The sequence below is a fragment of the Centruroides vittatus genome, unplaced genomic scaffold (genome assembly GCF_030686945.1).
Source record: "Centruroides vittatus isolate TY-2023 unplaced genomic scaffold, ASM3068694v2 scaffold_576, whole genome shotgun sequence".
In the NCBI taxonomy this organism is placed as follows: domain Eukaryota; kingdom Metazoa; phylum Arthropoda; class Arachnida; order Scorpiones; family Buthidae; genus Centruroides; species Centruroides vittatus.
Genome location: NW_027122713.1, coordinates 2474808 through 2488455, shown reverse-complemented (window position 1 = coordinate 2488455; position 13648 = coordinate 2474808). Strand labels below are relative to the sequence as shown.

The following is a 13648-nucleotide window of genomic DNA, read 5'->3' as shown; positions in this document are numbered from 1 at the left end:
AAGAAATTATATCTGGAAAAAGAAGTGTCTGAAAACCTGATATTTATTTAGCTTTCCCTACTAATGTTTGTAAGTATTCAAAAATTTAAACAGTAATTACAGATTATTTACTATATGTCTTTTGGTAGATCTTGCAACTGTGCATTATGCAAGAGAAAGTTTCTGTGCTAAGGGAATATGAAATCCATTATGTCGGCAAAGAGAACAACATTGCAAATGTTCCTCAGCTTTGTCCAATTGAACAATTCTGGTACCAGCCAAAACAGAAAATATACAAAAGTGGACAATATGCCAAAAATGAAGTGGAATTGAAACAGCACATCAAGTCAAATCTCAGCCAATTTAATTCAGAGCACTTTCAAACTCTGTTGGCCAGTCTCGAGACTAAAATCAGAAAAGCTGCCGACTGCAAACCAGATTCCATAATTTAGAGACAGAAGAAACTAATTTTGTTAATTCTGTGTTCCTAGATAATCATATTGTAAAAATTAAAAAAATCTGATTTTCGTTTACAGACTTTTACTGTGGGTTTGGCCAGACTCGCAATGGACTGCAAAGGACAGACCCAAAACACCGGGCAAGTATGCAACGTACATCAATAAATGGATGCATCCAAACTTCGTCTACCGTCTGCATACAAATGTCTTTTTGTCTACTCTTCCAGGAAGTGCCGTAAACAAAAACAGCAACTCCACAACAGAGAAAGCATTTTGCATTCTGCAGTTCATCAAGTCGGAATCAGTCACCATCGTGCAACATAATTTCTAACAATTTGACTTTCAAGACAATTTAAAAGCGATATGTCACTTACGGCAAACATTCCAACAAGAACATTTCCTTACGTGCCACACAATGACCAATTCTGACTTTACGGCCCACACAACATAAAACTCCCTCTCCACCAGAGTAGCTATTTTTGTTCACAGCACTTCCTAGAGGCTGTAGGCAACAAGACATTTGAATGCAGACAGTAAACAAAACTCAGACATTTACTCTATTAATTAGCATACAATGCACAATTCTTGGGTAATAATCAACACAATTAGCATTCTTTTTTGAAAGACCTTGTATATACTGTATATATGTGTGTATGCACGTGTGTATTTTAAGTAAAATGATAATCTATGACAAAGAAGTAATACGTCGCGATAAATGAATATAAACAAATCTGAAGAAATATATTTTAATTTCTAATATATGACTAAAAACAATGTATAAAATCAAGCAGCGAACTGACTATATTTAGATTGAAAATGACAACAGGGATAAAAATAAGCTTCAGAATTTGAATTTTTACTATCCACGTTTATATAGTAGATTACTCTTGTGAAATGATTATTTTTTACATTAATTTATAAATTAATTACATCATTTAAATATCAATAATTATTAAAATCTTAATAATTAAGATGATCTCGTAGAGGAGGTCTTCGGACCTCCCGCAAGACGTTTCTTTTCGGACAATCAAAATACTAATGGTTTTATACCTGAATACGAGAAAGTGGAAGTACTCCATCGAAGTAATAGACCGAGTGCAATGCCAAAATACAGCACATCGTCCACTTCGTACTTTTTAAATACCATGTTTGTTTACAATTATTACCGATATCGACTAACGATATCGAGAAGACGCGCTTTCCCAAAATCACTATTGGAACGCCACCTACCTCGTTAGTTTCTATATTACATACCATAATGATAAGTATTTTTTGATATTAATTGTTCATTATTAATGATTTTATATATATTAATAACAATAATTTAATTTTAAAATGTCATAATAATATATTATTAAAAAAGTTTTTTACCCCTAAGGAAAAACTTCCTCATAGTATGATGAGTCATCACCAGACTGGGTGCCAACATTATACATGGGTATGAGAGTGACCACGACTAAGGCCGTCTAGACGGCCTTGACACAACCCAACTGCATATCGGGAGCATTATGAAAGGATCATAATCAGGAGAAATTCAGCCATTGTAAGGTAGTTATGGGCCTCTAAAGATTTGTAAGCTTTCATTTGTGAAAGAGTGTAGTAATTTGTCGTCATAACCAAATAGTTTATGGTGTCACCAAATTCTACTTTAGGCCACAACTGTTAATCTACAACAGAGGTGCTGGCTTCGAAAAAATGCTGCCTTCATGTAGATCGACACCCTGACATAATGAAACTTTCTCTTCGTATAAAACAGCATCTCGTCCTGTCAGATTGAGAGAATAGCCCGCCAGAAAAGCATTTTTCTAAGTCTGTTTATGATATAAAAATACTGTACTTTTTCTTTCTTTCTTTATCCTTGCCTTTTCCCATGTTTGTATGGGATCGGCGTTTTTTTCTCTAATACGTTTCTTCCATTTCTCTCTATCAAGCAGTGGCGTAGCGTGGGTGTCAGCCGCCCGGGGCGGAGATTTCTGCCTAATCCTTCTTTCTACAATTTTCTCCCAAATCTTCATGGTATGGGACAGTAACTTTTTATATCTGTAATTTCCGCAATTCTGTACATCATATTTACCTTTAAAGATCGGCACCGGAATGCTCTTCCTCCATTCATCTGGGATCCTCTCCTGCTGCCAGAGTTTCTTCATAAGGTCCCAGAGGATATCAATTCCCTCCTTACCCAAACCTCTCCAAGCTTCAACCGGAATCCGATCAGTGTCTACTGCTTTCCTCATCTTCATTTTCCTAAATACACTTTCCCACTTCTTCTCTGCTAATATCTTGCACCACTCCTTCATTTGCCTCTCCATTCTTGTATAAAGTTCTGGGGTTTTCTTCATTCAATAAATTCCTAAAATATTCTTTCCGTCTTTCCTTGACCCTTTCATAATCTTGTAATACCACTCCTTTATCACCTTTAATCAGTTTAATAGAGGTAAAATCTTTTGATGCCTTATCCCGTGCTTCGGCGATTCTCATCAACTGTCTTTCACCACCTTTCCATTTGAAAACTTTATAAAGCCTTTTCTAAAACCTTTGCTTTCGCAATAGCAGCCTTTTAGTCATTTTATTTGTAAATGGTAAGTTTCTTTATCTTCCGGCCATCCCATCAAATCCCATCTTTTTTTGCCTGTTTCTTTTGTTCAACTGTGGCTTGTACCTCAGCATTCCACCACCAAAGTCCCTTTCCTTCTGGCGATCTCTTCCCTGAGTTTTTCCCAAAACCTCTACGCCAACTTACAAAATGCAATTACTATTCAGCAACCACCTTGTTTGCACATCATCCGGAAACTGGATTTCTTTTAACACTTTTACCTTAAACTCTTTCCTTAATTTCTCCTCTTATAATTTCCACCATTTGATTCTTTGTTCAATCTGGCTAACACAATTCTTACAATTGTCCATAAGAAAATCACAAGTTGCACAACTGAAGTTCTATTAAGTTTAAAAAAAAAAGCGCTGCCAACCTGCCAAATAAAAACCGCGAGCAAGCTAAGCAAGCGAAAGCTAGACCACAAACATGGCGAATGGGCGTTTTATCACGTGCCATGCGATCTTGACACCTCTATATAACTATATAACTGAGGGAAAGTATGGCGATCGGTCAAAAAATGACTCCCCAAGAATTTTACATTTTTTGGACTGGGGATCTTGAAACCAGTATGCATAATAATGACATCTTGCTCATTGTAGCGACTGACAACACCATCTGTACAGTACAGACGGTGTTGTCAAGTCAGTACAAACTGTACTGACCTGTAGGGATTCCCCGTATTTTATTTAAGAGGGGGGGCAAAATTTTCCTCCGCCCCGGGCGGCTGACACCTACGCTACGCCACTGCTTGAAACGCCGAGAAATGCAAAAAATTTGGCTTTTTTTAATGTATGGATGTTAATGTGTATGTGGGGGATATGATTTTGTTCACTCTCTTTGAAACTTAATAACTTCTGTTTTTTTTGTCGAAAATTTCTGAAATTTTGCAAGGAGATTTCTGTATTAGGGGGATTGATGCTATTCAATTTTAGTGGTTAAAGGTCGAGGGGTGGGGAGATAAAGGGAGTCGTATGACATATTTCGAGTAGGATCGGACTTAATGACAATCTGTGACATGCCATAATAAGCAAAAATTTAAAAAAGTAGTAAGCAGGCTTAAAATTAATAAATACAAATGTATTCTGACAGTTTATGGATTAATTATACTTTCTATTTGCAAAATTTCCTCAACTTTAACATAAAATAAGAAAAAAGTGGGTTAAAAAACAGCCGGGATCCCGTTGGAGAAACCCTAGTCCCAGTGGGTAAAATTACTAACTACTAATTGTGCGGGTCCCCTGAAAAATCCCCAGGGTTTTTGACCGCCCGTATTCGATCCCGGATTTTTCAGAGCGATAGGATGACGCCTTAACGGCCTCGGTCATCAGTAAATCATCGTTCTTACGTGCAAGCTGCGAGACAGATTTTTTTTTTTCAAATTATTTATAAAGTCTCAAACGGTTACGAGGAACAACTCTGAATAGGAAACGGTTGGCGGTGAGGGACCAACCATATAAAATTTTCTGAAAATTCGATTGATTCCGGAACTCTCAAAGCGGTAAGCACCGTAATAATATCGACTTTCGCCTAATACTACTTATACATTAGTTTATACTACAATATTAACACATTGGTTACAGCACCGGGCGTATAGCCCGGTAAAGATCCTTTAAACACGGCTAAGCAAACCAATGACGTAGTCCGTTTCAAACGAGACGGCTACGTCACTGGATGGTTTATCCATATAACGTGTTTACTCTCATATAAGAGGAGGTTTTTATTCATTTATCACAGCTTCAAATTCCTAGGTCGTCCTATACGCGCGAGCGAAAGATTTTTTGCGTTTTCGCAAATAATTTTTGTGAACCGTGTATTCGTACTTTTTTACCGGATGCTTACCCTCTTGTATTTAAAAACATAAGTAGTTAATCTGGGTAGTTTGAATTCTTCTTCTGTATTGTCAGGAGTAAAGATGAATAACAATAGGAAAAGCATAGCTTTTGAATTGAATTCCAGATTGAAATTCCAAAATCACACGGAAGTTCGATATAAGTTTTAATCCATTCCCACGTGAAAACAGATAATTATTCGGAAATCAGAATTCGGAGAAACTCATAAGTGTAATCGATGGAGAGTAGATTCGACTGTTAAGAATTGGCAAAAAAGGTTCCCGATTGTCCAGCTTTACACGAACAAATTATGTTGTCGATTTTACAAGATTTTTCCTTAAAGTTTAAAATGCCAGTAATTTTTGCGGGACAATGTGTGCATTTATGTTTATTTGATATTTTACTTGTTATTAAACGAAATAAAACTAGAATTGTATTAATAAATCTAATTTTCTTTATTTTAATTTTTAAAGTCACACCTCGTCCTATATGCGAGTAAATACGGTATATTCAACGATTTAACAAAGCCCAAATTTTTATTTTTTGGGCGCATGTGGCAACATTTTCAAGTTGCCACATGCGCCCAAAAAATAAAAATTCAATTACATCTGGCAACGCTGATAGAATTCATAAGTCGTCTGTGTCGTCTAATGTTTAAATGTTATATAAATAGACGTTTTTATTAATTTTATCGCCTATTCGATATATATTATATTATATCGTTAAGTACAAAGTACAGGAAATCATATAAATTCGAATTTTTGCAAGGTCAAACGATGTTTGATTAAAAAATATCGAAAATTTCCAGCGTACAACAGCTGATGTTTGTAAACATTAGGCTTATTTTCGTATAAATCAGAGGGAACTCGAATAAGATAGTGGCAAAAATGGCAAGGAACGAAGAAAAACAATATTCGAGATTAAATCGATTGTTGTTACAACAAGAAAGAGAAGGTTAATATTAAAGTTCTTATTAATTAATATATATGTTACCGGCAAAACCCGATTTTACGCCAAACTAGTTTAGAATTATTATTCAAGTATATTAATGGTTAATTTAAGTTCATCATAAAACACAAATAAGTTCATTTTTAATTTTAGTTTGATTTTAAAAGTTATTTTTATTATTTCGTTTGAATTTTTGAAAATATTTTCGAAAGTTAATTACCTTTAAAAGTACATGGCTTAATAAAAAAATACAAACTGATAAGTATTGATTAGCTTATTTTTATTTTATAGTTTTGCACAAGTGTTGTGTCACTTGTAATCAATACCGTTTTTGGTTAATGTTACCCTAGGTATCGAAGATGGCGGCTCGGCTCCGATTCCAGCGATCAGAAGACAGGGAACACTGGGGATGCACGTTCTAACCTAACCTAACCTAACCTATTCTAATAAATTAACACAATTATTAGCAATCAAATTATTAGAATAAGTTAGGTTAGGTTAGAACGTGCGTCCCCACTGTTCCCTGTCTTCTGATTGCTGGAATTGGAAACAAGCCGCCATCTTCGATATCTAGGTAACATTAACCACGTTTTTTTATAATTAAGTAGCCTATGTTTGAATAAATATTGTTCATCTAATTGATTGCCTTTTAATTTTATTTTAACCATTAATATACTTGAATAATAATTCTAAACTAGTTTGGCCTGACATGCTTACGCCAAACTAGTTTGGTGTAAAATCGGGTTTTGCCGGTAACATATACACACTTTCATCATACATATAATTTATTCATTTACGTGTATTTTTAGAATATAGAAAAAGGAACCCAAAAAGACCAAGACTCGTAAGTTGGAAAAAAAAAAAATATATATATATATATATATATATATATAGAAATTATTATTGTATAAATTATGTTAAAAAATGCGTTTTCTTGTTTTTAATGGAATTGGAACTTATATTTTACACAGAATCGAAAAATAACTTATTAACTAGCCATCGGGGCTCAATTCAAGCTCTGAATGAGACATTTGGGACCTTATCAGAGCTGTAAAACATGCCTACAGGAGCAAAAAGTCTAAGGAACCATACTTCTGTGAGTGACCCTTTGCCAGATGTGGTCCCCCAAAATCGGGTCACGTTAGATTCGAGTCATGTCACTCTGCTAAGACTGTCATGCTTAACTATTTAGCCCCTTCGTGACCATGCTGGCTTTGAGTAGCCCACTTGACTGTTTCTGGAGTACTTGGTATGTAGTTTTAGGCAGTGGTGAGGATTGTCCCCACCCAGGTGCTGAGGTGTGAGTGATGGCCAGCACCAAAGCTCACAACTACACACAGGGCATGGGGATAGGCAGTTTACTGAAGTGTGTTAAAAATGACTTTTGGAGGCGAATATCTCGCAAAAGGTCACATATACAGGTATGGTTCCTTTCACTTTTTTGCTTGTACAGGGAGGTTTACAATTTGGGGTCAAAAAAACTCATTTAGAGCTTGAATCTTACTGTGATTGGCATATCGTAGCGGGTGCTTAAACCAGTTTTCTTCAGACAATGGTCCAGTTGGCTGCTAAAGTGGTCTTAAAATGGTCGGATGAGCAAACTGGTTTCACCTGAAGTGGACTATGTCATCAATTTACTTATCCGGCTGTATTAAAGCTTCTTTACCAGATAATGTGCCTGACTACTAAAAAGTTTTTGTGTGTATTTTTTAAAAACGGTTATGAGCTCTAGGCTTAAAACAATTGTTTTATCAACTTTTTACTTTTACATTTTTTGTAACAAAATGCATATTGAGTACCTCTGATCCTTCCTCTGTTCTTCTGTGCTATTCATTGTTATGTATGTTCATTTTCTAAGTTATCATCTGTCTTTTCCAAATTGATCAATCAAATTCATCTTTGAATATCTGATTAAATGTTTTCAAAACACTCTAGATTCATCTTCAAAAAAGTTTTTATTTTTGATAAATTGTTTGAAACAAACCAATACTTTTGAATTTCTTGACAAACAGATAAATAAATGAAATGACTGTTTATTTCAATACTTTTTATAAAACAAAAGATTTTTGATCAAAATCTGACAGTCTTCAGCTTAGAACCATTTATTAAATAATTTAGAATGAAGAAAATCATTTTAAACCATTTTGTTTAAATAAAAAAGTGCTGGCTTCTTTTATGTATGTATTTGTAAAGATAGTGCCAAGTTTTGTGCACTGTTATGACTTAAACAGTTTAAATGATTTAACTTTTTGGAACATTACATAATCAGAAAAGTTTATTTCAAAACTCAGAAAGTCATTTAATACTTTTAAATTTAATTTGAAGAACAGTTCAGTTTGTTTCAAGAAGTTTTTGAATTTTCTGAAAGAATTTACTTAAAATCTAAAAGATTTAAGTTCTGAAAACATATGCTATTTAAAACTGATTTCTTCAATAGTATGATTATGATTTTATTATTTTAGTAATTACCAGCTATTGACATGCTCCATATTTTAACTTTTTTAATTATATAATATTTTAGCAAAATTAGCTGTTTTTTAATTTGTTATATTTTATCATCTATGAAAGAATGTTATTAGTTTATTTTTAGAATTAGTTTCAAATAAAAATGAATTATTTAAAATCATATATTTATTATACTAATTATAAAAATAAATAAAAAACATCCAAACAATTTCAATGAATATTGAAGTTACTTGGTTATTTGAATGATTATTTGGCTTTATTCTGAAAATAAGCTCTAACAAGTATTGTTCTATTCTTCACGTGTCTGAAGAAACTTCAATAATTCAAATAAAACGTTTAACTCATAACTTTAGCAGAAGCAAGTTTATTTTTTCTGAGTGCAGTAACAGTCTAACATTTCTGTAGTTTTTATTTTATTGCTTGTTCACTACTGGAGATTTTAATTAATTAAGAATATCTATCATTTTGCTTAACTCCAGTCTTCATTTTTGCCATATAGCTCTAGATTACATATTAATAGTTGATAAGAAAAATTTTGCAAGAGCTCTTGCATAACTTTTCTAGCATTCTAACAAGAGGTTAAGTTTTGTTTGGGGTAGGAGTAGATTTTTATAAATATTATAAATATCAAAAACAAGTAAAATTTTCATTGTCTGACCTGACTTGAGATATGACTCCTTATGCCCTCTATCTCCAGCTTGACTTATAACCTCTAAAATGAATAGAATTAATAAAAATAATGAACTTACTGGAATTGGTATAATAAAATGAAAACAACATCTTTTTTTCAAAATTCCAGCAACAAATTTAATTGTATAAAAACATTTTCAACTGATTTGATCAGCCTTCTTCAGTTAAAGGAACAAAAAATAAAAAGAACGAACTAATAATTCAAATTTACAAAATCATGAGAACGGAAAGAATTTTTGCAATTGCACAGACTATGCAAAAACGATATACCGATAAGCGGTAATAAAAATGCAGGTTCTTGACAAAATATACAATATCCCATTCTTACATTATCCAATAAATGATTTCCAGACAGACGACAGCCCATCCACGTCACTGTGGTTGATGCATTGAGACGTTAATTGTGCCCTATATATCTCTAATTCCTCCATGTGTCTAACAGCCTGTTTAGACCTAGTGGCTTTTATGATGGAAGCACTATCCCAGTGTACTGTGATCTCCTGTTGCTTAGCAAATGCTGCTAGGACTGTGCTGTCAATGGTCCTATTAACGCAACCCGACGGTGTACCGTCTATTAAGGAATGATAAGAGGAAAGAGAAACCAAATGAACTAACGGGAGTGTACTTGATACCAATCAGAGACCAACGTTTTAAGTCTGATCTGGTGTACATTGGGGCCACCTTGTGTAGTTTACAACAGAGATTAAAAGAACATAAACAATCTGTTAATAGGACCGTTGACAGCACAGTCCTAGCAGCATTTGCTAAGCAACAGGAGATCACAGTATATTGGGATAGTGCTTCCATCATAAAAGCCACTAGGTCTAAACAGGCTGTTAGACACATGAAGGAATTAGAGATATATAGGGCACAATTAACGTCTCAATGCATCAACCACAGTGACGCGGATGGGCTGTCGTCTGTCTGGAAATCATTTATTGGATAATGTAAGAATGGGATATTGTATATTTTGTCAAGAACCTGCATTTTTATTACCGCTTATCGGTATATCATTTTTGCATAGTCTGCGTAATCGCGAAAATTCTTTCCATTCTCATGATTTTGTAAATTTGAATTATTAGTTCGTTCTTTTTATTTTTTGTTCGTTTAACTGAAGAAGGCTGATCAAATCAGTTGAAAACGTTTTTATATGATTAAATTTGTTGCTGGAATTTTGAAAAAAAAAGAATTAATACCTTATATATAGAAGTATTTCTGCCAAATTTCAAAATTTGTGGTTCATGGAATCCTGAGATATAAACCAAAATTCAGACAAACATGCACACTCATATACATATAAATATGAATATATACAGAATTTTGTTCTCTTCTTTTGACATTTTTGGAATCAGAGGACTTTAAAACACAGAAATGCAACAAACTTGGAGAGTTAAAATTTGACCAGTTACAACATTTTCCCATTGTTTTATAACTAGGAAAGTAAAATCCAATCATTTTTTAATCAAAAATGAAGTTAAACATATGTTTATTTCATATTCTTTAAATATGAAAATATGTCAACTTTACAAATATTCACTATTATATTCTTTTTTTTAATGTTTGCATGTCATGCTGTTCTATGCTATAGAATATAATTTAGGGAATGCTATTGAACATGATGACTAATTTATGCTAAGTTTACATAATGTAGGAGCTGAAATACAGTACTCTCTTTATAATCTGACATATATCAGACATATATGAGCCGTTTTCTTTGAAAGTGGTGTAAGTCCATTTTATATTATATGGAGATATTTAAGAGTTTATATTTGAATGGTTTGAAAAATATTGGTATATGTTAATATGCTCATTTTATGTTTTTTAAATATCAAATTGATTTAAGTTTACAATGTGATCGTTTTTAAAGTATCAGTTAAAAGAAATTTATACTTTTGATGACATCAAATGGATTTACACTACTTTCAAAGTCAACAAAATATGAAAATCATACATTTATGAAATATTAAATATGGGATTTCAATTGAATCAAACCAATTTTTTAATGAAATTTTTATTAAATACCTCATAAAAACAAAATAAAAAGACTTTATTTTAATATTTCTTCAGGTAATGCCATTTAAATTACTTTAATTACAGCTTTATATTAATATGTGCCATTTTTAATTTTTATCATTATGAGGAAGTTTTTGAAAATAAGGTAATAGATCCATCATATCGTTGAATTTTTTGGATGATGGACCTGGCATGATGATATAAAGGTGCTAGTATTATATTTTCAAATTTTCGTGGTCTTCCTCATCTGGGGGATAAATCTAATGTTTTAAACTCCACATTTTCATCAAATGAAGTTTTATACAGCATTGTATATGGTTTGTTTTTTAAAACCCTTATCCAACATATCTTCATAAGTATTATAAAATAAAGGAAATACAGGGGTTCTCAAACTACATGAGCATTGTGTTCTAAATAAGTCATGCATATTTTAAATTTGCATAATATAAACAAAGATTTGCCATTTTAACTGTTGGTAAATACCATAATTGCATTCTGAGTGAATTTGACCCCATTACACACTATAGATGCAAATGACGGGATGTACTGTACAGTACCATACTAATAAATAGTTTCAATATATAACATGGTAAAATGAAAACAGTTTGTATAGACAGTTTATTAGTTGGAAACAAGGAACAATTCAGACAAAAAGAGGGGATTATTAGACTTACAACTGTTGAACTAAAGCTAAATTATATTTAAAACTTTCAGTTCCAAAAATAGATTTCTCACTGTGAATTACAAATAAAAAATGAAGTAAAAATTAAAACTTGGCCAACAGTATTTACATTTACATAAAAATATATTAATAAATTATATAAAAATAATAAAACAGCATGAATATTCAAAAATTTGTTTTTGTTTTCCTTTCCATCATTTCAAAACACTAGTGACAGTCCAAAAACAATTTTCACAATACATTGATTTTCCCCACATATTTAATACTTTGTTATGAAATGTCAATTAACCAGAATTTGAAATTTCCTCTATATATTTGTATTTAAAAATATTTAGGCTGACTAATTGTTTTTACAACTAATTAGCAGGATTCCAGTACTTTTATGCATTTAGTTATACTGGATATTAGAATTTTAAACAAAAAATTTACACCAGGATTTATGAAATAATTCATTTTATTGGGCTGCAATTTGAAAGAATTGTAGACCTATAAATTTCTGCTGTCTCCATCTGTCTGTCGTTCCTTAACCTTGAGAATGGAGTTATATAGATGAAAGCTTAGAGGCAGGAAACCCCAATTAACTATATATGAACTTCTATGCAAACTGGAAGTCACGTTATTTCAATTCAAAAATTTTCCTCTGAAAGGAGTTAGATAGATGACAAGCATGACTCTATTGTTAAAGAAAAAGTATGATGTACAGGGGCAAGGCACTACTAATTTGAGGTAGAGAGCTTATATTTTAAATTAAATAAGTTAAAAATATGATAAAAAATGTGACAATGTTACAATAAATATATGCTTGTTGAGTCAATTTCTTTTTGATCATTTTTAATAATTGATTGGTTAATGATTCTGACTTCTTAATAATTTTGTAAAATTATTTATTACTTTACACCATAAATTGTTTATAAACAATTATAATATAATTAACTTGAAATTAAGCAAAAAATTTAAACAAATATCAATCATCACACTTTAATTCAAAATGATTGTATCATTTTATACTTCCATATAAGATATAGAATATAAGATGATGATCTAGAAAAGCATTTTCTAGACATTTTCAAAATTGGTTAATAAAAATATATATAATATTATTGATCAGTGCGTGCATTGAATATATTTAATTATCAACTTTTTAATTCTTCAAATTTGAACTGGACATAAAATCTCCACCAACCGTGAAATTAGTCCAGCAATTGTAAAAATTATCACTTTTCTAATGTTTTTGACCCACTTTGACCCATCAAGAAATTAGAACCTAACAGAATGTTTGTTGAATCTTTGAACAGGAAAATTTAATTTTGTATTGAATACAATTTAAATTGGCTGTCATGCACATAATGTATGAATAGGCAGTTCACAGGGTATTGTCAGAGTATGCCTGCCAAGCCTTTGATGTTGTCCTTTTCTCTTTGTTCCCTTAATACAATTGTCTGCTGTGTTTGCCTTGACAATTCAAGGGCCTCCATTTCTCTAGTGTGTTCTCTATGAACCAATGTTTTAACATGGAGGCTTGTTGAAAAAATGGGACAATCCCAGTTCCAATGTCTAGATGGAGAGGGTGGTGGTAATTTTTCCATGCAGAATGCTATATTTGCACTCCTTAATATGTTTGGATAGCAATTGTTTGGTGGAGCCGATGTAGATCAGATTTCTTCCTGATCTGTCGTTCCTAAGGGGAATGGCATATATCCTAGGAGCTCTATCCTTATTTAATGGGTCCTCCTCATTGCTAAGTAAAGTGAAAATCATCTAAGTTCTCTTGAAAGTGATGCTGTATTTCTTGAGACCAGTTGTCTGGTTATATACAAGATATAAAATGTGATTATATTGTACTACTAAACAGTTTTTCATCTCTTTCAAAAAAAGACAACAAAATACAGTAGAGAGTCGTTTATCCGAACGCTTTCCAGTCGGACTGTGTCGTGCTGAATCGAACTTTTTTGATACTAGATTTACTTCTAAAGTATAATTTTTATGTTTT

At 32.3% G+C, this 13648-nt stretch overlaps 3 protein-coding genes across 4 annotated transcripts in view; 1 reads left to right on the top strand and 2 right to left on the bottom strand.

Moving 5' to 3' along the window:
- gny (garnysstan) overlaps positions 1–1645 on the bottom strand; it is a 60767-nt gene extending 59122 nt beyond the window's left edge. For both annotated transcript variants that reach the window (XM_067287650.1, XM_067287649.1), the window contains exon 1: positions 1488–1645. In XM_067287650.1, the coding sequence (XP_067143751.1) occupies positions 1488–1584 (97 nt within the window). In that variant the 5' untranslated portion in view covers positions 1585–1645. The remainder of the gene's footprint in view (positions 1–1487) is intronic.
- Positions 1646–2242: 597 nt separating this feature from the next.
- On the bottom strand, positions 2243–2746 carry LOC136989455 (uncharacterized). The gene has a single exon (XM_067287609.1). It carries the CDS (start codon positions 2744–2746, stop codon positions 2243–2245), a length of 504 nt encoding a protein of 167 aa, XP_067143710.1.
- Positions 2747–5472: 2726 nt separating this feature from the next.
- Positions 5473–13648, top strand: part of LOC136989487 (uncharacterized) — a 34748-nt gene continuing 26572 nt past the window's right edge. The window contains exons 1-2 of the mRNA XM_067287659.1: positions 5473–5813; positions 6617–6651. Of these exons, the coding sequence (XP_067143760.1) occupies positions 5747–5813; positions 6617–6651 (102 nt within the window). The 5' untranslated portion in view covers positions 5473–5746. The remainder of the gene's footprint in view (positions 5814–6616; positions 6652–13648) is intronic.